Source organism: Mercenaria mercenaria, chromosome 6 (genome assembly GCF_021730395.1).
Source record: "Mercenaria mercenaria strain notata chromosome 6, MADL_Memer_1, whole genome shotgun sequence".
Lineage (NCBI taxonomy): Eukaryota > Metazoa > Mollusca > Bivalvia > Venerida > Veneridae > Mercenaria > Mercenaria mercenaria.
In genome coordinates, this window is record NC_069366.1 from 29253505 (window position 1) to 29278290 (window position 24786).

A 24786-nucleotide genomic window follows, 5' to 3' on the forward strand; every position below is an offset into this window, starting at 1 on the left:
AGGGCCTGTGGAGTAAACGACCCCTGTTGTTTTTTTAGGGTCACTCCATCTAAGGTCAAGGTAACAGGGGCCTGAACATTGAAAACCATTACCGATCGATAATTTGAGAACTTCTTGACGTAGGATGTTGAAAATTCATAGGATGATTGGACATGCAGAGTAGATGACCATTTCTAATCCATAACTTGAGAACCACTAAGCCCAGAATGTTGAACTTCTTGGGATGGTTGGACATGCTGATTAGATGAACCATATTGCAGCCAACCATCAGTGTTTCTTGGACTTTCACTCCTGTCCCCTATTGACTTCTTGCTTATTACTACTATGCACTGGGGGAGACATGCGCTTTTCTTTTTATAGATAGAATTCAAGCGATAGCTGCCTTCTACTTACACGTTGTAGGTGATGATGTAGTCATGTCAGTTCGTGATGACAAAGCGAAGGGCCACTTTCAAAAATAACGACAGAATCCGTCAGGAAACGCACCTTAAAATCAGCATTTTCTTCGTGTTGCAGGCTGTGAAAAATTCTAGTTTTGGAGCGATTTTAGGGACCCGGATATTTTACTCGCTAATAACGCAAGGACTGTCGTAAATGACCAAGTACTGACTCATTTTCAAAAAGCGTTCAAGAAACGCACCGTTAAAAGCGTAATTTCTCTCTCTTTTTTTGAGATCTGTGAAAAAAATGAGTTTTGGACGGGATATTTTGCTTGCATTTTATGCTAGAATGGTCAAAAATGACCAGGCACTGACCCTCTTCAAAAAGTAACCACAAAACAACAACAACAACAAATATTTTTATTTCTAGTCAGGTTACAACACAGTAACAACATGACAAAATAAAGCAAAATGTTCCAACAATATGTGGGTTTACGAGCGTAGAAAAAAGATTTTTTTCTGGGGACAGTTAAACGTACAAAACGTATTTGAAACGTATAAAACTGTTCAGCTTTTGAGAACTTACAGTAGACAGTTTTAAGTACATCTGCACTTAAATTTTCATATAAAATTACAGTCGGTTTCTAACTTAGGTTCATAATTAATTCTGTAACATAAGGTAATTCGAAAATTAATAGTATTTTTAGACCTATGCCCTGTTACAATTATTGGATATACAACTATAGTCTCAGGAACACTATAATAAGTATCAGCTTGTTGAATGAATACAATGTAGTTATTATAGCTAAGACACTTTTAAGAGAACTTACATAACAGATCAGTAAACATTATCAGTTGCAGTTTTAGTATTTATGCACCTGTCAATATTTTGCCCGCCCGTGGGAGCGGCGGGCATACACGGGACTTTAGACAGAAGACCATTCCCGACAGGCGGGAATTTGACAAACATTTGATGTACCAACCAGGCTCTAGGGTGGGATTTAGACAAAAAAGGTTGTCCCTAGGGTGGGGATTTAGACAACAAAATTTTTGAAATGTCAAATTCCCCCGGGTCGGCCCGCCGCCCCCCTGGGCGGGCAAAATATTGACAGGTGCATTAATTCAACATGCGAAAATATGATACAAGTAAAGTCTTGGTTTAAACAATATTTAATTAATCACAATTCATTTACAACAAGTATATATATATATATAAAGCATAGGATTTAGTAGGAAGCTGGAAGCTTATTTGAAACTTTCTCTTTAAATATTTACGTTTAGCATGTTAAATCACGGTAACTTAGTAAAGTCTTACAAGCCTGTCATAAACATATAATATATACAGACGTTCCATTCAATTATTAAATAATGAATACATAATAGAAAATTTTCTCTGTCCAAGACCACTTTAAGTATTGCTGGTCATGACCAACCACCCTATCAACTTTCATGATCCTAGGCCCAAGCGTTCTTGAGTTATCATCCGGAAATCGTTTAACTGTTCTGGGTCACTGTGACCTTGACCTTTTACGAAAGTCGTACCCAGTTTTGTAACGAGTTCAATAGGGTTTGATCTCTTATAAGTAACAAACAACAGCTAATTCTAAAAGATATATGGCCTATGATGGCCGGTTATTGGCTACAGTGGATGCTAATTTGTATGCTGTGCCCTTGACCTTTGATCTATTGACCTACAAATCAACAAATGCAATTTACTGACCAATTTACTGATAACAAACAATCATCCATGACGTTTGACGATTGTATGCCAAATGGTACTTGGTTAATGAGCGGAAATCATTTTCAGTCTCGAGGTCATTTTGACACTGACGTTTAATTGGTCAACCACAGTCTCACTTATAAAACAATGACGAGATCATCTAATGGCCACAGGCAATCATCCTATGATGGAAGTAGGTCTAAGAGTTCTCTATCTATTGTTCCGACTAACAGAAAAAGACAAAAACAAAAATATCCTCGTATCGTCGAAGAGGCGAAATATATACAATAGATTTGACCTGAACGTTTTGTATCCCTTTTGAATAGCTTCTCGTGTGTAACAAAGAGAGATTTGAATATATCGCAATCATCTGGGAAGGACTTGCCATCGTTAGCGTGTTATACTAGGAAACATCAAGCTATGAGGCACAAAGTGCTGTAGAAAATGGTGAGTGAACATTTTTTAACTACAAGTCGTAGTAAAATGGTACACTCTTTTATACCAACAAACATAATTTGAACAATATTGTATTTAAAATTTCACGACCGTCGGATATTCGTCTGTTGTATAAACGGTCTGTTCATAAGCCTGTTTTCTTGTTTCACTATCTTTGTTCCATATCTGAGATATTTCCTCAATTGTTCTGTTCTTGGTTTCAGGAACAAATTTTGCCGTGAAAACGAAGAAGAGACCGAGCAAAATTGTGAATGGAAGAAATGAAAAGTCTCCAAGCCCACTCTGAAAAGATACAACAAACTTACTGGAACACATATACAAGACATAGATTAAATGGCAGGGAAAATGTATTGATAAAATATTTCAATTATCAATTGTTTTGAAATAAACTTTTTAATAGTTGCCATGCAAACATATAAACAAACATTCCAACAAGAAAAAAAAGTAATTCTTAACATTTTTGAACAACCTGTTTTCGTCCTAAATATCTAATGGAAAACTTTTCGCTATACGAGTATTTTAATTGCACCTCTAGCCTCGAACGAACCTTTTCGATTGCAAATTTACAGGGGAAAAGTCTAAAAAGTATGGGTCGCGTCCACAGCGACACTTCTAAGCGGTACATTCCTATGAGAGATTTATCTTTACCTGCATATATGGGAAGCAGTAACCAACGGCAAAATTTGAAACCCAGTTGATAACAACAGATACACTCATTGCTGCTGGGCGCGGTCCTTGTGCAAACAGTTCAGATACAATGAGCCATGGTATAGAACCTAAGGATGTAAAGTCATTAAAACTATTATTTATTGGATATAGGAAGACTGAAAATACTTCTTTAATTTTCCAATTTAATATTGAGAATAAACAGCGATTTCGTTAAAAATCTAACATGACATGTAAGAATCCTGGACAAACAGCGAACTTTATTTACCATTCCTAAAACTTAACAAGTTTACGACCGTATTACTCGAAGAACATTGCGGCCACACCATCTATGTCTATAAATAACTCGGGAACATAAATGCCGCTATCATTATGAAGGCAGCTATAAGGATCCACAACAATCTATTCTTACATGTATTTATTTAGAATACAAATCTACAATGAACAGAGAACAGCTCACCTGGACCCACAGCGAAAAACACAACATACAACAATGACACGACTATATTTGCAATCTTCAGCCATGGGGCCAAATACTGAAATATCGTAAAATATTAAAGAAAATGCTTTTATAAGCTACAAAAGATACCTACACACATTCACAGAAGTAAAACTAAGAAAGCTTGTGACAAAAAAAATATCAACATGTAATGAACAAAAAACTGAATGTCTTTATAAAATCAAAGAACAGATACATTTGATATAGGCAAGATCCCAGAACGAGTATACGATTGCATGTGTCCATGATACATTTACATAAAAATACATAGCCAAGCATGTATACAAAGTGTCATTTGAATCTGGAGAAAATTGTTAGAAGAGTTAGCCCGGAAAGTTCTTGATAATTTATGTTTTGTCAATAAAACATACCCAATATTTCTGCATTAAATACTCTTTTAATTGGCACTAATTAGTACTAATTGGCATGAATATTCTGATATTGCCATTTTTCCGAATGAAGACGAAAGTTTAAAATTGACTCCCGTGCTAGGAGTTGAGTATGCAAGAAAGTGTGACCGACGGATACAAGATGCAAAAGTATTCGTATATATTTCGTTTCATTCAAATGTAACTACCACTACCGGATATCATTTATCAACCATTAAAACGAAAAAACAGATTATCCATATCGTCATTCAAACATTAAAACAGTATATCTATGAGAATCGTACTACTAGTTAACAACACAATAAATTTTAATTTTGCATTTTGCCAGCTAATCTATCTAAATTTTGAAAATTTGAACGATAGCATCCAGTATCGAGGACAGTTAACATCGTCATTTGTAAATGAAAAAGACACACACGCATCAGTTAGAGATACTGAAACTTACTGTGAGTGAAAGGGACAACGTTATCAGTATACTGAAGACAAACATTCCACCAAGGCCTAACAAATGTAGCGTCCGCCTCCCTATTCTGTCCATCAAAGGTATAGTTATAATTGTCATGACAACCATTGTACCTCCAACACCGGACGTTGCGTGGGCAGCTGTTGTTTTCTCCAAACCAGCGTGTTTGAAAAGGTTGAATGAGTAGTAAAAGATCTGAATATTAAAGCATATATATCAAAATAAATAATCATGAAGCGAATCAATGACTGGCATGCAAATGGTAATGAAAGATGGTACATACAAGATAAATTACAATGTCATACTGACGGACGATAACCTGTAAATATCAGTGAAAATAAAAGTCATATTCATACTACTTGTTTCTTTCTAAGGAAAATTAACCAGTGTTTGTTATGTTCCCCCTTGACTGAAATTTCTACAGAACTTATTTCCTTTAACGCTTGTTCCATATGGATATTACTGTCATCGTATATTTTATTTCTGCTAAGGTTCAAATGCGTATAGAATTTTCTCTTACCGTCTCTTACCAAATAAGTGAATATATAGTGTTACTCATACAGTCAAAGAAGCAATTGCCTAACGAGACTTCTCTACAAAATAAGTTTATGTATATATTATGAAATAATACCGCATTTATCCCCGACAGTTGTTGTGAAAGCTGCATTATCACACTGATAAACAAGGGCCTTCTCAATGTTTTCCGTCTAAACAAACCAATGATGCTAAGCTAAAATAGAAAACAAACATTTGCTTTGATCGTTTTCATAGAAGTAGGCCTAAAAGCATTCATTGCGTAGGGAATTACGTGGCGTGCAACCAAATGCACAACATTTACTTCACGAAAAGACGGCAATATTGTCCCAGCTAACTGTTATACATTATTTAGTTTTCGGAGTATGGCTTTAATATTAATTCTAGAATGTCTTTAAAATTTTCTCGATAAAGTCACTGCACCGAAAGTCATCTGCATTAAAAACTTCGGAATAATGTACAATACAATACAATACAATACAATACAATACAAATATTATTTTAAGTCGGTGCATATATATAAAACAGGAAAGCATTAGCTATGTATAGCTATTTACCGGCATTATGTAAGTAAATGGTGAATGAAACAAGAGCTGTCTCCACAGAATGACACATGCCCCCGATAGCACTTTGAATGAATAGTTATGGCCGATGTTAGAGTTTAAGACCTTTGACCTACGGAGCTGGGTCTTGCGCGCGACACGTCGTCTTACTGTGTCACACATTCATGCGTAGTTATTTTAAAATCCATGCATGAATGACAAAGATATGGACCGGACACGCCCATCAATGCACTATCATGAAAAATGACCTTTAACGTCTAAGTGTGACCTTGACCTTTGAGCTACGGACCTGGGTCTTGCACACGACACGTCGTCTTACTGTGGTACACATTCATGCCAAGTTATTTGAAAATCCATTCATGGATGACAAAGATATGGACCGGACACGCCCATCAATGCATTATCCTTTAAAGTCTAAGTGTGACCTTGACCTTTGAGCTACGGACCTGGGTCTTGCGCGCGACACGTCGTCTTACTGTGGTACACATTCAGCCAAGTTATTTGAAAATCTATCCATCGATGACAAAGATATGGACCGGACACGCCCATCAATGCACTATCCTTTAATGTCTAAGTATGACCTTGACCTTTGAGCTACGGACCTGGGTCTTGCGCACGACACGTCGTCTTACTGTGGTACACATTCATGCCAAGTTATTTGAAAATACATCCATCGATGACAAAGATATGGACCGGACACGCCCATCAATGCACTATCCTTTAATGTCTAAGTGTGACCTTGACCTTTGAGCTACGGACCTGGGTCTTGCGCGCGACACGTCGTCTTACTGTGGTACACATTCATGCCAAGTTATTTGAAAATCCATCCATCGATGACAAAGATATGGACCGGACACGAAAATTGCGGACAGACTGACAGACTGACAGACCGACAGACTGACAGACCGACAGACCGACAGACGGACAGACGGTTCAAAAACTATATGCCTCCCTTCGGGGGCATAAAAACATATACAGCGGCCATAGCTCTACAATGACTAGAAAATGTTATTTATAGAAACATTTAATCATTTCTATTTATAACAATAAACATACAGATTCTTCCTGCATATCTGTCTTGCTCTCTGCTTTCATCTCCTCAATTTCACAATCTACATCGGATGTTCCTCTTAATGTTTCAAGTGCTATAACAAAATGGGTATCAAATGTCATACAACTAAACATTCCTCCGAGAGCACTACTTCAGTTCACATTTCATTTTATTCTAAATACATAAGAAATAAACAAATTAAGCACTAAATGAATACAAATTGTGTCTGTAAGAACCAAGTTTCTGTAATGCAAACAGTTTATATGCTTCTTTCAGCTATTCTTAACCTATTAAACGATATCTTATTTCAGTTCATAATTCTAATTAGTTTATTACCTTTTCTGGTTTGATGTTCTCTGTTCTTGGTAATCAAAAGGAATCTAGGGCTCTCCGGACAAAACGGCATAGTGATCATCTGAATGATACAGGGTGCTACACCTACACCTACAACAACAGAAAACAGAATAATATAAATCTAGGGCTTTCCGGTCAAAACGAAAGAATGATCATCTGATCGACATAAGGTGCAACCCCACTACACCTACAGCAATAGCAAACAGACCAATATAAATCTAGGACTTTCCCGGCAACATCTTATTAACTGTGATGTCCTGAAGGACTGGATACTTAAAATATTCTCAAAAAGTTGTCTCCCTTTAAAAATGAACGTCATTTGTAAAGAAATAAAAGTAAATCATTGCTGAAAACTACGTTCAACCTACTGATGTGAAATTTCATCGCTAGGACATTATGGCAAATGTATTAAAACGAAAATATGTAAACATTCTTTGAAATTGGTGATTTTTAATGGCGCTGAACTGTCTGAAAGTCTTGCCCCTTCAGGCAGCCCTCTTCCGGAATTCAATATATATATGTCAGTGAAGTAACAACTGTTTTGTAGAGTAATATACATGTTTCATATGCTGTTCAATATTCATGCAAAACAATCCTTTCTTTTTTATTTTTTTTTTCAAAATATGGGGCTAAATATTAAAGTAGATCACTAGTTTTTATGAACACAAACCTAGCAAGATGTTCCAGTAGTTGGAATTTCCGAGAATTTCAGGAAAGCCAAGCACCTGTGAGACAAGAAGTCCAGTGACTATACCCAGCTGATGTAGAGTTCCCAGAGCACCACGGATGTTCGGGGACGATATCTCCGATAGGTACATTGGTGTGAGACCCGTGAACAAACCTAGAAAATATTGACAGTCAATTCACTGCTAAAGTTATCAGTATTTATGCATGTTTTGTAAGTTTGGACATAAAAATATATATGTTTTATATTTCAATGGCTGGGATATTTGATTAATTGTGACATTTTATGGTCCACTAGATTAAATTTTACTAAATCACAAAGGAAATGGCCTGTTGACCATAACTGGCCTGTTGACCATAACTTCAGAAACCACAACGTGTTCGTAACTTGCTATGAAGTGTGTTTATTGTATTGTCACATGACATTGATTGCCACATTATTTCGTATTTTTTATTTCATAAATGAGATAAATCCCGTAAAAACGAATTGATCTAATAGAGCGTGGAAATGAGTATACGTAACGTACCGGACGATATACCGACCAAGAGCCTGCCAACAATGATCATCTCGTAAGACATTGCAGTTCTACTTAGATACATCATTACACAAGCAGCTATACCAATGATGTTATTGATGATCATTCCAAATTTCCTGTAAAACATGGAACATTTTTTAAAAATATTTTGAAATCAAATCAAATAGAACAGAAAAACACAACGAAATTACTTGTACCGGGGGTATTTTGTTTTTGTTGTTGTTGTTTTTCGTTTCAGATTAAGTCAATTGTATCAAAATTTTGTGGCTTATCGTGTCGATCAAAACTCGGCAGTCTTCAAAACAAAACAGATAACTGACTTGGTACTTTATAACGAGGCATGTTCGTGATTGCAAGTGGAATTCGAACCGTTCGAACCGGTCAACCGTTGGTACATGGCAGTCAGAACCTCAATAGGTCAAACATTCATTATAGTTTAATCGTGATTGTCTGACGTGATATAAGTAAATTTGTTATGTTGAAAGCTGTATACCTGCCAAAGAAGTCCGCCCACCATCCAGCAGCGAGTCCACCTACCATACCACCGACAGCAAAAATGGCAACAATTAATGCATAAAGGGAAGTAATCGTTACATCAGACATTGGCTCCCTTGTGCGCTCGTAGTGTGTTGAATTCATAAACGTCTTTATTTGCTAAACATAAAATATACTTTTTATTGCAGAATGAAATGATGATGATATTACCATAAAATAAGTTTTGATGGAGATATTGTGAATGTACCGCAAACTGAAATCAGACACGTTAGGGGTTTAAAAAGGAGGACGTTTTATAGTATATCAGGTCGTTTATCACTGATTAAGAAAAAAAAAAACGAAAGAAAGAAAACCTCTTAATGGTTAACTAATTGTATAAAGGAAGTCAGTGTCTTAGTTATATTTAGAACGTTTAGGGCAAATTTTACTAATTTATTAGGGAATAGATTTACAAAAGTGGAGCGTGTTCTGTATACTGTTCCGTTTTTCTGGATATGCGTTACCAAAATGCAAATAAAAAAATACATGTGTAAGATATGATAAATCTGAAAGCGCTTCTAGACAAAGATTTGGCAAAGCGGGCCAACAGTATCAAACCACAAAAGCACATGCATAACAATTCCGTAAGAGATGCCTTTTGTGAAATGCTTTTCTCAATATACATAATACATTTACTACCAACGTTAATATGACGATTTCACTATTTCACCAACATTTTACAATGTATTCATATTATACCTTTAACATCAAATGGCCAAGTGTTTTTTTTACAAAAACAAAAGAAAACAAAATAATAATGATAATGATAATAATAATAGTAGTAAATAAATAAATAATGAAAACAAATTAGAAAAGGATAAAGGTACTGTTATTAGATAAAGTTCGGCGATTTGTTTATAAACATAAACTAAAATAATTGCAGAGTAATACAAAACAGATAGGGAAAAGAAAAGAACAAAAAATAAGTGTGGCCATAATGCAATTTGTTGATGGAAGCTCATAGCGGCATGCGGCTCTATTTAGAAAACAGGTAAAGATCCTTTAGGACAATCCAGGTTTTATGGAAACCCTATAACAGTGTTTTGATCGATGTGTGCATGATAGGTTCACATAAAACTAGAGCTGTCGTAGGACAGCAACGCTCGACTATTCAACAGCCTTGTCAATTGAATGAATACAAAAGTCGAATGAAGGGCATAATGTTGTAAAAATGAAAAACAGGCTTATGGAACCTGCACAGTGCTTATCAGCCCATGATAGTGGACAAGTGTGTGAAGTTTCAATCCATTCCCATAGTGGGTACTGAGATACCAGCTTACATATAAGAATTTAACCAAAAACTGCTAAGTTGTAAAAGGGACATAATTTTGAAAAAAAATGCAAAGTAGAGTTACTGAACCTTTGCACTGCATGTCATATTATGACAGTGAACAAGTGTGTGAAGTTTCAATCCTTTCCCATTAGTAGATACTGAGATACCAGCTTACATACAAAAACTTAATAAAAAACTGCTAAGTCGAAAAGGGGAAAATTTTTGAAAAATGCAAAGTAGAGTCATGGGACCTGCATAGTGCATGTCAGATCATGACAGTGAACAAGTGTGTGAAGTTTCAATCCATTCCAATTAGTGGATACTGAGATACCAGCTTACATACAAAAACTTAACCAAATCGGGACGCCGACGCGGACGCGGACCCACCTAGTTCCGATGTATCGGGACAGTGTAAATAAAAGTTATCGCCGACAGTTTTTAAAACTATTTGTCTTTATCAAATTTGTTTTCATAAACATTCGAAATAATCATTTCGAGAATGTTTGTCTATTCTTATGTCCAAATAAATCTTATGCTAATTCAAACAATATTTTATGACATTTTTTCTTTCTCTTATCGCATATTCTGTTTGGGATTTTCTCAACCAAGAGAGGCCAAAGTTAGAAATTTACAAATTTGCATTTATGATGAAATTAGGCTAAATATTGTGAATGCAAATTTTTTTGGCATTGGAATACTAAAAACCTAAAGTTAACAAATTGTTGTTATAAACAAATATTTCCTTAGGCAAAACGGTAAACCCTTACCCTGCTAAATTTCTGTAATAAACTTGTCCATCTTTCAATTTGGACAGTACCATTACTGTTGAAATGGGTGCTCACCAAAAAGATACTGACTGAATGACGAAAAGTGCAGATCATGATCAGACTGCACGGATGTGCAGGCTGATCTTGGTCTGCATTGGTCGCAAATCAGAATTACTAGCCGCCAGCAGGCTAAGGGTTAATAAGTCGCAAAGGCAGAATCACTTGCCGCCAGCAGGCTAAGGATTAATCAAATATTACCTTCTGTTTAAAGATAATTTATGCGAATAAAAGCAGACTCGGTTTGCTTGAGTCTGTTCGTGAGAGCTCAGGAAAAGTTCAAAATCCCTCTCGCCTCTAGCATCGGCTTAAACGGAAATGCTTTTATATGGATTAAATGCTACAAAAATCATCAAACAAACAAACAAAAAAAAAAAAAAAAAAAAAAAAAAAGCAGTCCGTCAAAAACTGTCAAAGGTCTGTCCGAAACATCCAGATAAGAGAAGTGTTGGCACATACTTTTTTATTCAGATACAAGATACTCATTTTTCCCGATATTCCTTTTATATCATTTTAACTTGACTATTCAAAGAATAGGCAGAGCTATTGGACTCACTAGTGCGTCGGCGTTCGCGTCCGCGTCCGCTGATTTGGTTAATTTTTGTATGTAAGCTTGTATCTCAGTAACCATTTGTGGGAATGGATTGAAACTTCACACACTCACTGTGACAAACTGACTTGCACTTCACATGTTCCATGACTATATTTTGCTTTTTAACAAAATTATGCTCCTTTTTCTATTTAAAAATGTTTGGTTATTTTTTTATTTGTAAGCTGGTACCTCAGTACCCACTCATGGGAATGGATTGAAACTTCACACATTTGTTCACTGTCATAATTTAACATGCACTGCACAGGTTCCATAACTCTACCTTGCAATTTTACAAAAGTATGCCCCTTTTTCGACTTGGCTATTTTTTTGTTATGTTTTTGTATGTAAGCTGGTACCTCAGTACCCACCAATGGGAATGGATTAAAACTTCACACACTTATTCAGTGATGAACTGGCATGCACTCTACAGGTCCCGTAACTCTGTTTAGTATTTTTATAAATTTGTTCCCCTTTTCCCACTTATATTCATTCAGTTGACAAGGCTGTTGAATAGTCGAGCGTTGCTGTCCTCAGACAGCTCTTGTTTTAAAAACCCGTATGTTTATCTCCTTCTTTCGTTTAAATAACTTTTACATAGGGAAAAGCATAATACTTGAAAACTTTGTGATGTAAATTACATTTATATTTATGCATATTGCGCAAACGGTATTTAACATGTATTTGTAAGCCCCCAAGGCATGCAAATTTAGATTGCTATTGTTTAAATGCTCAACATTTACAAGGCCTATGCATATCTGTTGTCAGTTTCATAAGTTCAATAAATGTTTCCCTGATTTTTTTTTTACATAAAGTTGAAATTATGAGGAGACAAATTTGCTGTTTGATAAGAGTTAATCGTCAAATATCTTTTTTATACGTAAGGATATCCACGATTTTGTAATAAAATACGTTTAGCCTCGAATTCATCAAATAATTCTTTCTCATTTTTTTCCAAACCGTTTTGTAAATTCCACTTGCACTAAACCCTACATTATTTTTATGTTTTTTTTTTTATCAACTTTCCATTTCACTAAATGCTCTGTACCATTCTCTCTCTGACATGATTCGCACAACAATTTATTTTCATTGACAAAAGAAGTATTGAACTGTCCGGCAAAGTGGAGACAATTTCGGTGATAAGAGTTATGTCAATATCTTTTTAACAGGTATCAAGTTTTGTTATACGTGCTCGATTATCAATAACTTGTCTCATTTCAACGTTGAATTCCTTGCACTAAACCTACATTTAGTATTATAATTTATTCACATGTTTTACACCTGACATGCGAACTTTTTTCATACAAAAGAACTTGCTCTATCAGGTTCATGCTCGAGTCTTAAATAGTACACGGAGGGGCTTCCTTCACCATCAATGACTCAAAATGACTTGTCCAGCACAACTTTTTAATAAAATACGAGAATGTTATAACCTACCGTCTCTGGGGCGTTGATAACTCCAGTGTTGTACCCAAATTCTACCGAACCCATTATAGCTGAAACAACTGCTAAGCATAGCCTCAATGTGACTGCCTGTCAAATTAAAATGCTTACATAAGAATCAAAGCATAGAAAATACAAAGAAAAAGACATACAAATGTTTGCAGACCGACAAGGCACAAGAAACGACAGCTTCTTACCCTTGCCCTGCTAAATTTCTAAAATGGACTGGTCCATCATTCAATTTGGGCAATACCATTTATTATTCGAAGGGGAGTTTACTGAAAATGTACTGACGAACAGTGCAGACCATGATCAGGCTGCACGGATGTGCAGGCTGATTCTTGGTCTGCACTGGTCGCAAAGGCAGAATCACTTGCCGCCAGCTGGCTAAAGGCTAATAAACTAAAATCTAAATAACGCTTTGGATAAATCAGTATTTTTTTTTATTTCATTACTTAGATTAAACATAGACACAAAAGATACTGACAAAAAAGCGCAATTGAATGATGAAACGATTGATTAATAAGACATGAAAATGCTCTGGATTTTAAACGTCTCGGACATAAAATTGCCCGACCAAACGCATTGTTCTTAATAATAATGAAAATTTTACATTTCAATTTGTAACTATATTATTGGGTGTTTGTTTTTGTTGTTAATTTCTATCCAATCCACCTTCGCGTGACTAAACATACAATTTAACTTCATATTGCTTTTCATGCTTTCAAATAAACTAGATAATTATTTATAAATCTTACCGCCTTTCTCCGGTCCGGGACTGTCTTCTTGTCCTCCACTTTGCTAAAAGACTGTTGATCTCTTTGAAATTCTAAAGACATCTTGTTCTTTTCACTTCCACCTAAAGATCCGTAATTTGACGTGATATCGTATCCATTGGCATCTATACTATTAGTCATATTTATTGTTTTCCCATTCGATTGCTCTAATTTTTCCATTATGTGATTCTATGCTTGAACTTAGCACGTCCTCAATCTGTTAAAATAAGTAAAAGTAAAAGTATATTTCCATTACAGTATTATGTTATATTAATAAACCGCGCGAAGCTACTGCTGACGGTAATATTTTAAGGCGGTTAAAATGCATAGACAGGGATTATCTACTACAAAGGCGACCGCTCAAACACGTGTCATCGCAATATATCACGTTTCTGACAGTTTTGATATCAGTGGATGTAGATAACTTGTCACTGACACTGACCAATGGATCGACAAAAGTACAACATAATTTCTCTTTAAAGTTTTATGTGGTTTAATATGTTTGAAGCCCGTTCATTTGAACAATTCCCTAGATTGAGAAACCAAGATGTCGCGAGTTCGATACCTTGGCGAGGGTAAAGCTTTCCCTGACAATTTGATAAAATTTAGATAAAAAGTCTTACGTCATTCGTACTCCATTCAGATTTGATGTAGGAAAGTTGTCAGTTACTTACATTGAACAAATAAGTACAAATTAGTGCCAGATCATTGGATGGGTTATCGTCAGTTGGTATCTAGAAAACATAAAACATTAATTCCTCAGCTAAAATGTTACCTTATAAAATAAGAACCTTCCTATTGTTATTTGAACAATTTAGAAAATACGCATATGTAAGTGTATCTCATATATGTGGCGTGCCTGAAAGATCGACGCGCCGTAAAATATTGAAAAGACATGCCCAATTTTCCCCTTTTTGTTGGACAACCCTTACTAAGCTTCGTGTCTGTGCCAGATATAACAGAAATGAATTCGTACTGATTTACAACCTTCGATTATAATTCAGAAATCATCATATTTTGATAATGTTGAACTATTTAATTTATATCAATGAAAACATGACAGGTAGAAGTGTTTTAGCAAACTGTACCAGATAAGTTTAATAAAAATTAGTCTGTGATTTTTTTTATCACGCTATTAAAGTGATATCGCAACGTATATGCATGTAGTCTGGCTACAAACTAGATAATCTTTTTTTTTCATTTCAGTTATTACTTATATATTTTGACTGGTCTTTCCTGGCTCTGCACATAATTATACAAAGTTTGAATAGCCTTAGGAGTTGTCTCCTATGAACAAGACATAGGCTCTGAACAGTGCATGGAACAGGGACTGAAACCTATTATTGCAGTATTACTTTAAGTGACAGCTAAATAAAAAAAAAATGTGTTTTTATTTCACTTACAATCTAATGTTTCACGTGAAGGAGTCAAGTTTAATTGAACTATTAACAACATACATGTACATTGTGAAATGCAGTATTCTCGCAGTTTTTGTGTCTAAAAGTTCTAGCTTACAAAACAAATAATAAAATAAATAAATAGATAAAGAACACAAAATGTCACTAGAATGAGACTTAAATTAGCATAAAGATTGTTAACAAATGTTTTGGATTATATATAGTATAAACAATACATGTATGTACATTTTATTCCTCTTGATGAAGATTTTAACAAGCCGGACCCAGATGGTTAATTGAGCTCCCTGTTTTATCGGGTTTTACCAAGAATCCTTTTTTAGAATCTAATATTCTTATTTTGTACAATAATTAACATCCATGTTCACTGAAATTGCAACAAAAGTAGACCTGTCACTCATATCGCACAACACGCAGCCCTGGGCAATAAACCTTTATTTACAAAGTTTGTGCAAATAATGAATCTGTGGGATTTTTGTGGATTTCAAAAAGTGTTTTCGGCGCAGCCGTATTAAGGTTTCTTGAGCTTTGAGATTGCTTGATAACGCATTATAGTATTTGAGCTATACGAAAGATGTATGCAACAGTCTTGTAATTGGATGGAAGTGTTCAGTTCATTTTCGCTCTGTGCCTTGTGCAATGCTGAGTGAAATTACAAAGCGTTCATTCTGAGTGACACTGTTTACAGTTTAAAAGCTATGTGCCGGTCAGTATATTTAGCAAGTATATTGGTATATCTTATTAAATATAACACGTATTTCTAATAATCACGTTAAAATACTTTTTTTCTTTCATAAAGTTACAGAAAGAGTTGTGGACAATCGTATAACTAGTATGGTTCAGCGGAGGGCACTACTCCCCTTACAGCAGTGTCACAAACATGCTAAATCAACCGGGATGGCGTACCATTGAAAATAGGAGATCTGATTCACAACTCCTTATGTTCTATAAATAGTGAATGGTTTGGTTGCTGTACCACTTCCTCCTTATGTCAGCCCCCAATTCCCATCTAACAAGACCTATGCATCCCCACTCCTATACCTAAATCCTCACTCCCTGTAATTACTATAAGTACTCTTTTCTTCCAGCCACCATAGTGCTTTGGAACTCTCTTCCAGCACAACTTGTGCAAGCCCCCACCCTGAACCATTTTAAGCAGGGTGTGACCAAACTTGCACACAATGCTTAACATGATAGACCTGTTTTTAAACTACTTTTATCTGTAAATCCTTCTTGTTTTTAACACTATCAATTGTATTTCATGCTTGCAAATAGACATCGTGTATTACTTTTATATTCTCCTGTCCATTCTACTTTTAAATTTCTTGTGCAGGCGCGAAGCTACACGTAATACTCGAAAAGAGGCGTGATGCAGTATACATAGATAGATAGATAAATAGTATACACTGCATGTTACATTCATAGGTGTGGTTTTAAGGCGCAATCGACTTAAGTCTTCCAGGTACAGAACGGTTTCTGGGACAATCTTTCCTCTTCTGTGTAATAAATTGCAAGATTTTTTGCTCGTCCAACTACACTACACCGACCATCTTTTTAGAATGATCTTTGTAACATGTTTACTTTATTAAACACACAATCAGTCGCGATGCTCTAGTTCATAAGTAGGTTAAACGTGACACCTACAAGATAACAAAAAGAAAGCAATTGTCCCCAAAACACATATTTTTCAGGTCAATAAATCGTACCTTTATAAGCTGGTCCTATAAATACTAAAAAGTAAATTGGTTCTGTCGGCCATTATCTCTAATATCATTGGCCGTTTGTCATCACTACTCTGATATAAATGTATGTAACATTTTGAAATGAAGGATGTCATTACTTTTATATGGCATTTATTTTATTTAATATTTCCATCTAATTTTATACATCTAAAATTATTTCTAGATTGCAAGTATTGGTTACCGAATAGCGCTCAGCGCTGAGTAACCTTAAGAGAAGCGTTGCGATATCACTTATTGACAGTTAATCCCAAAAAGTGTTGTTTTTTTTTATATTCGTTTTCACATGAAGGTGTCAACTTTAATCTATTAACTGCACTTACATTGTGAATTGAAATATTCTCACTGACTTTTTATCTAATGAAAACATAATGCTGCAGAAACGAGAAAAAATATATAAAAATGGACCAACACCCCTCTTGTATAACATTTAATTAACTGTTTGCATACATATTGTGAAAAAGAAAAAATAATGTTTTAGATTATATACGGTATTTACATTTTGACCTGGAAGACTATGAGCTCCTTGTTTTATCAGGTTTTATCAAGAATCCTGTTAGAATTTAAAATTCTTAGTTTATACAATAATAAATACCCATAGCAACAATGTAAACACCAATTTTGACAAAGTCTGCAAATAAAAGTAGCAAGAAATTGTTGCTGTTTTGCTGAACAAGCTATAGACTAAGAACATTCTAAATCCATACTGTATTGCTGATAAAATTTGATAATCAATTAGCCTAATCAACCTTTAGTCCGAAATGAACGTGCAGTCTGACACAATAAGGGAACAAAAACAAATTAAAATCTATACAGAAATCTTTTTCTTTTTCATTTTGGGCGTAGGGGGGCGGGGGAGGGGGTCAAAAAGTTTAATATACTTAAAAAATAATATTGCAACAAGTATGTTACTGTCCTTTATACGCGCTTGGATATAAAAACGAACGTATAACCTATACATACGTCTGGCCTAAAATGTACTTCATGGACAGTCTCACATTATCTTATCAATATCCGTAACATTTTCATGATTGAAATTGCGTTGATCCGTGTTCGCGGATATACGGACTTGTTTGACCTACTTTTGCTTTTTAGAAAAAGTAACTGCGTAAGTGACGGCTTAACGTAAATACCAGCTAACCTACAATACTGGTCCCGGGTTACATGTGGGAACCTCAAACGTGCCAAGAGTAAATGGCAGCTCCTGTTTTTATTGATAAAAACATACAATGTAACCATCTTTCTAATGATTAAACATCATGATGAAAATGTTGCACGTGAAATAATATTAGTATAAAAAATTAGCCTTCTATTATCATCATTTTTAAATATCTCCATTGACAACATAAAAGTAAAAAGATAATTTTACAACGGTGATAAATCCATATTTTATAATTCTATATCCCAAAATGGCATTACCCGTAAACTTCATCACTTGTGATTGTTTCGTGGCATTTTGTGTTCGGTAATTAACTATATTAATAAAAACTGTTATTTGAGAATTTATGTACAAATATGTCCACTACTTTTTTTTGGATAAAACTGGTATTTTTGTCTTTTCACATATAAAAAGTATATTCAGTACTGTTAGTGATGCAATAATTAAAATAAATGAATTAAAGTCGACTCACCTTTCGTTATTAAGTTTTCCCGAGATTTCTACTAAAATCTAACAATTGTTTTCAGGTGTTCACCCTTTTTACTTACGTTGACTGGATGCAAAAAATATCAATGCTATAATACCATATTTTATTCGCAAAAATAAAAAATACCCAAACTAACTGCGTAACAAAATGCCCGTTTTATTCGAGTACAACATGAAAACTCTCCCACGCTTATATATATTTCAAACGGCTAATTAAGACGTCTACAGCTAATTAATTTATTTGTTTTATACTAAAATCGGGAAAGCACCTTTAAATTTTTGATCACGTGACTCGCTTCAAGGTTTAGCGAAATCGGTCTTTATTTATAGAACACGATCTTGACGATAGAGGATTTCAGTACGAATTTGATGAACTTTTAAATTCAACGTTTCGTAACTTAACATGTAGGAAAGTGGCGCTTGCGATGGAAAGTGTATATGCATACGTTACATAAAAATTGCCCTGTGTCACGTGTACATTTATTTTCTCAAAAACAACATTAACAACAACAACAACAACATTAATTCATCATGAACACAATGTTACATCGCCTCTAGCCTACAATATTATCTCATATACAAAATATGTACTGATAATACGTAGTAATACATGAAAATAAACACAGCAACTCTTCCCAGTCTGTTTTAAAGAGTTGTTTCTTTGTCACGGAGTTGTCCCAAGTATAAATCCCAAAGAGAAGTTCACACCAACTGAATAAAACCATCAACTTTTCTTGTTTATACAGACACAGTTACAGTCGTAGCATAGAACGTCAGCGTGTTAACATAATAATATAGTATATTTTTCTTTGTCTTGTTTAAGAACTATGTTATATAAACAAAGTGGCACTAACGCATTTTGGTACTGAACACCAACCTTCGATCGAGTTGCGATACTGAGTACCAAAATTCGGCCGAGTTGTGGCAGTCAATGCCAAAATACGTTGGACACAGCGCGTTCTGAAACCGCACTGCCAAAATACGTTGGACACAGCGCGTTCTGAAACCGCAGAAGTGTTTGAACATTCCCGGAACATTTAAGATTACCCGAAATCGCAAAGGTTGTCGTGACCACTCACTGCCATTCAGTATGTTATAATTTTTTTCAAAATGTATCCTCTGGGGAAAAAAACCCCAACAAAAACAACAACACCTTTCTATGCAGAATTTTCGTCCACAAGACCAAAAAGATAAACCTTTAAAAAACCGGTATTGTTCTAGGGAGTGTTCAACCAAATTTTTTTCAACAACTGGTCTGTACAATACATGTATCATTGGAAGTTTGCTTGACGTTTTGCTATAGCAAAAATACGAAAACACGACATTTTAAGGTTGTAAATGCAACGGAATATCTTGCCGCGTCGGTGAATTTCAACTTTCTAGGGTTGGCACCCTTTAATTGTAGTAGTTTTATGTTTTGCTCCGGCAACACACCAACGGGATAGCTCAGCAGTTCGGCTGACCAACGAACAAAGCATTTAAGACCCTCCTCCAAGCATAATATCATCATCATCATCATCATCGTCATCGTCGTCATGATCACTTTTTTGTCATTATATATTTGTACATTGGCTGGCCATTTGAACTTTTGGGATTGAACAATTTCCAACATAAACATTTTAGTGTGGAACAAGTAGTTTTTAAGAAAATGAAACACAGAAAAATGTCCTCAAATATATCATGGCACATTTTTGAGATATCGCATCTGAAATTCTGAAGTAACGTCTCCGTTACTGTGTTGGTCTACTACTGGTATACTATAGCATAAACGTTTGTTATGAATGTCAGATATTTTTTTAAAGATTTCTAGCAAGTAATGGTAGGCAACGATCTTTGTCAAAAAGCAATGGGGTATCAAAATTCAGAACATAGGTGTCAAATTCAGAACATAGAATTTTTATACAACATAATACATATCTCTAAAACAAACTCATCGGCATTGGAGTTAAAAGAGGATGAAACCTAAACATGTGTACTTCAAAGTCAAAAACAAGAAGAAAAAAAAAACGTGCATATGGGATTCGTTAAAAATGTATTCACAATGTTTCTGCAGATGTGTACTTGATAACATCCATGTTTAACAGTTACAGCAATTATTCATAAAATGTTTCTTGAACTGCTTTATTATTTAATGCATGTATACAATGAAAAAGGATACTAATATTTCATTTAATTGATTTTATTTTAGATAAATTAATTTGAGAAAACTCAAGTTGTTTAAATAAAACCTTAAGGAAGCTGCCCTTAGTTTAATATCACCTAATCTGAGTTCGGCTTGGATTTCTTTTTTGGACATTTTTTCCCTGTATTGCATAATTAACGACCTTATAACGTAAACATGGTTTTAATGTTTAGCCAACGTTTAAAGCAAGATGGAAACTTTTTCAAATTCATAGCATACAAGTAAGACAGACAACGGACAGCCAAGGACTCGGGCTCTGTAACAAAGGTAAAAATAAAGGTAAAGGTAAATTTTATTTACCGTCGGTTTGTGAAACAATGAACATGGGCTCTGTAGATAAGTTAACAAGTAAACACCACGTGTTGCCAAGCACATGTAAGTGTGCTAAATAGTTACAGTCTAATAATAAGAAATAATATAAATTATTCATTGTTATAGTTATATAACTTATTCATTCATTAAAAACACTGATTAATACATATAGCAAATTTCTTTCATTCCGTGTTCCTTAACAAATCGAATGTAATCTTTCAACACTAACTCGGTCCGCATTTTTGTACCGAGTACCATCTTTTAATACCAGCTTTTGGTGTTACACAGCTATAAGCGAAACATTGAATAAAAACGTACTTAGGTCCCGTCTTTTCGATTTAGTATTTATTTACACTTTTCATACTACTCTGAGGTTAAGTAAGAATACATCTAATTGTATAATGATAATAATGTAAATTACTCACTTTTAACTAGACAAAATATTAGACAACGTGTATTCTAATTTAAAGAAAAAAAAAGCAATTACCATGTTTTTATTCATTCGTATCTATAAATGCCGTCTGAAAAATCTACAAGACATAAAACGATTAAATTTTGAAAGCGTTTAAAAAGCATATTTTACAAACAAAACGAAACAAAAACAAAACATAGACAATTATATAAAACGCTTGATTAGGCATAACTTCTTATTTTTATGTAATCTCCAAATGACAAAATAAAATGCAACTCTTTCTTTATGCTTTAGATATACAGATATTAAAAATAAGCGAAAACGATTGAAACTTGAACATCGATTGTCTGTGACATCACCTTTGAAGTTGATGCAAAATGTTACGGTTTTTTACTGCGTTTTTGAGCCTCTTGAGTATGCAGAAACGACACTTGTTCTGCGTCAAGTGCATATTTACGTTCGTCTAGGTGCTTCTATTCTAAATGCTTCAAACTCAGAAATGATACTTTGAATACGTAAGAACGCTTGAAGTATGTTTGTTTTTATATGATCACTCTCGATATGAATTATTTATTGTTATTTTGAATGTGACTGTATTTATTACATGTAGCTATATTTATGATTTATACATGATTTATTGTGACTGTCATATTGAGGTTATGATGATGAGCTTGTATTCTTAAACCTGTTCTGAGGGTAAGCAAAAATGATTTGAACGAATTTATTGTAATCAATCAAAGTATTAGAAGTACAGAAAGCAGGCGTACGCAAAGCACTAAAATGAAAACTGGGTGGCAAAGTTAAGTTTGCAACATTTGAAACATGATGGATTTTCTACATCAAAATAAGGCGGACATAAGGTACTGTTGAGAGAAATGCTTCGTTGGATTTAACACATCGAAAGGAATAAAAACACTAAAGCAAAGTTGTGCCGATCAGTGACTTTAATCAAAACAGTAAAAACAAACTTGCATATAAATAAATAGTTTTATTGTAAAAACAGATAAAGTTTAGATTACGTGAAAAGCAATCACATGCTTAGAAAAAGACTACGGAAGTGCTTACACTATGAAAAAGTATTATGTTGACATCGACGGTATTAGACCCAGGGAGGGTATATAAAGTTTCTTACTTGTTAAGGGACAAGGCAAAGGAAAAAATCATTTATTTTAATAGTATCAAAGGTAACTTGACAGATGTGTAAATAAACTTACACGTAAATTGATATTTTAAACCAACTAAAATATTTAGAAACAGATGTTTCTACATATTGTAAAAGAAGAAATGGTCTAAATACCATAAGATTTTACATAAGCGACATTGTCTTTTCCTCTATTTAGAAAGGTAGATAAAGTAGTGGCAAAGAAGCTGACTTTATAGACCTTCATTCTATTCAGTAGTTATTAAGTTCTTTTACAGACACAACTGTAGATAATTGAGCGGCTGGGTTATGTTGTGTCGTATCCTGCATTTTGTATCATTCTGATATGTGAAATTTCTTCAAATCCCTTTCAATACATGAAAATAATATTGTAAAACGTTTAAAAATTATGTGTAAAAAGGAAATAATAAACAATAATTCTAGACAGCTCTTGTACTCTGCATTTTCTATCACAATGGCCGCTTTGTTTTACCATCTTGACCAAATACACCATAGAAGTATTCGTACTTAAAGACATTTCATAATAAAGCTTTATAATTAAGACAGTCTACCTTTGGTATCCCGTGACAAGCGCTTTTCATTCTCGTGGTGTAAAGATGGTAAAAACATCTGATTGTTATATTCCTCCATTACATATAATCGTCGAGCTGCGGTGGTCTAATGGATAAGGCACATGCACCGCAATCGAGAGTCGAGGGTTCGAGTCCTGTCAGAGGCGGGTCTTGTTACTGAAGAGAGACCGGTTGGTGAGCCGCCAGCTAGTTAAATAATGGTTACCAATTGCCTACCTGCCTGGTGCCTGGCATTAGAAAATAGGAATTGTGAAGTAATGCTGTTCAATGAATGTAGGTGTCTCATAAGCCAACTTGGCTGACCCTTTCAGTAGGGGTGACATTATAATTAATAAACACTTTACTTTACTTTTATAATCTGTCAGTAACTCTTGGCTGGCCCTTTCAGTAGGGGTGATACTATAATAAATAAACACTTTATCTACTTTTACAATCTGTCAGTAATTAAGTTCAAAATCCTAATAATTTCCTGATAGGCTTATCTTAACTTTTCTTTTTTCTTTGTTGTCATACGTTCTGAAGGTCGGTCCCTTCAAAAGATAGCACGTAAGTCTAAAATTCTATGTGACCTCATGATGGCATACCTCATCAGCAAAACACCTTTTCTTTAGATGTTTGAAACATCGTTTTAGGCAGAAATCGATCCTTTTAAATTGGGGCGTTTATCATTTTTTCATGTTTTAGTGTCTCACTTAATTTCTTAATATCAAGCTCCGTTTCCAACTTTGCAGAATCTAGAGAACTTAGTTGCCTTGGATAATCTCCACCAGTATTTATATCAGGTGTTTCGTCTACATGTAAGCTACTTTCATACGATTTTTCATAGTTTAAAATTTCGTCGGTGTTAGTATATTCAAAATTATTTCCACCTACCATTTTACTGATTTTTTGTTTTGTTTGCGAAGTTTCTATTTTCGAGATTAAAAAGGTGACTTAATGGCTTTTCTTCTAAATGTGCATACCTGCACCTGTACCTAATCATTACACTGTCGATAATCTTCTGTCTTAATGATACTACTTCGTTGTTTTTCTTGTAGTTCATTAAATGAGCCGTGCCATGAGAAAACCAACATAGTGGCTTTGCGACCAGCATGGATCCAGACCAGCCTGCGCATCCGCGCAGTCTGGTCAGGATCCATGCTGTTCGCTTACAGTTTCTCCAATTCCAATAGGCTTTAAAAGCGAACAGCGTGGAGCCTGACCAGACTGCGCGGATGCGCAGGCTGGTCTGGATCCATGCTGGTCGCAAACCCACTATGTTGATTTTCTCATGGCACGGCTCAAATATACTTTCAATTATGTTCATAAAATTGTCATGAATTATGTTGTTTCCTAAACTCTTTTTTTCTATACCGTATTCTCTGTTTCTTTCTCTGTCTTTTTTCGGAGCAATATTTTTATAGTTTCAACTCTGAGTACAACTAAAATGGTTTTTAGAAAAAGTTGATCATTCTGTTTATTTGACTATGTTTGTTTCGAAAAAGAAGTCATTTATATTTCTCCCGTTGTTTTCATTGGCTTCAGTCTTCTCCTATTTGATAAGATTTTTTTTATGTAGTTTTAACCAGCTTAATGTAATTTTCTTAAAAGGGAATTGTTAAACTTTCAGCAAA

The 24786-nt window shown here is 34.7% G+C and overlaps 1 protein-coding gene across 3 annotated transcripts; it reads right to left on the reverse strand.

Moving 5' to 3' along the window:
- Nucleotides 1-786: 786 nt before the first annotated feature.
- Nucleotides 787-18713, reverse strand: LOC123549304 (solute carrier family 2, facilitated glucose transporter member 1-like). Of its 3 annotated transcripts, none has more exons than XM_045337278.2 (13): nt 18520-18713; nt 13717-13951; nt 12953-13048; nt 8789-8949; nt 8287-8411; nt 7746-7916; nt 7058-7165; nt 6727-6815; nt 5205-5303; nt 4556-4768; nt 3683-3758; nt 3205-3332; nt 787-2838 (listed from the first exon to the last, which is right to left on the reverse strand). In XM_045337278.2, exons 2-13 carry the CDS (start codon nt 13912-13914, stop codon nt 2632-2634), a joined length of 1671 nt encoding a protein of 556 aa, XP_045193213.2. In that variant the 5' UTR covers nt 13915-13951; nt 18520-18713; the 3' UTR covers nt 787-2631. The 3 variants fall into 3 exon arrangements, with proteins under 3 accessions (XP_045193213.2, XP_053401475.1, XP_045193216.2); XM_053545500.1 differs by lacking the exon at nt 18520-18713 and adding an exon at nt 15378-15533; XM_045337281.2 differs by lacking the exon at nt 18520-18713 and adding an exon at nt 14409-14493.
- Between the last annotated feature and the right edge of the window lie 6073 nt (nt 18714-24786).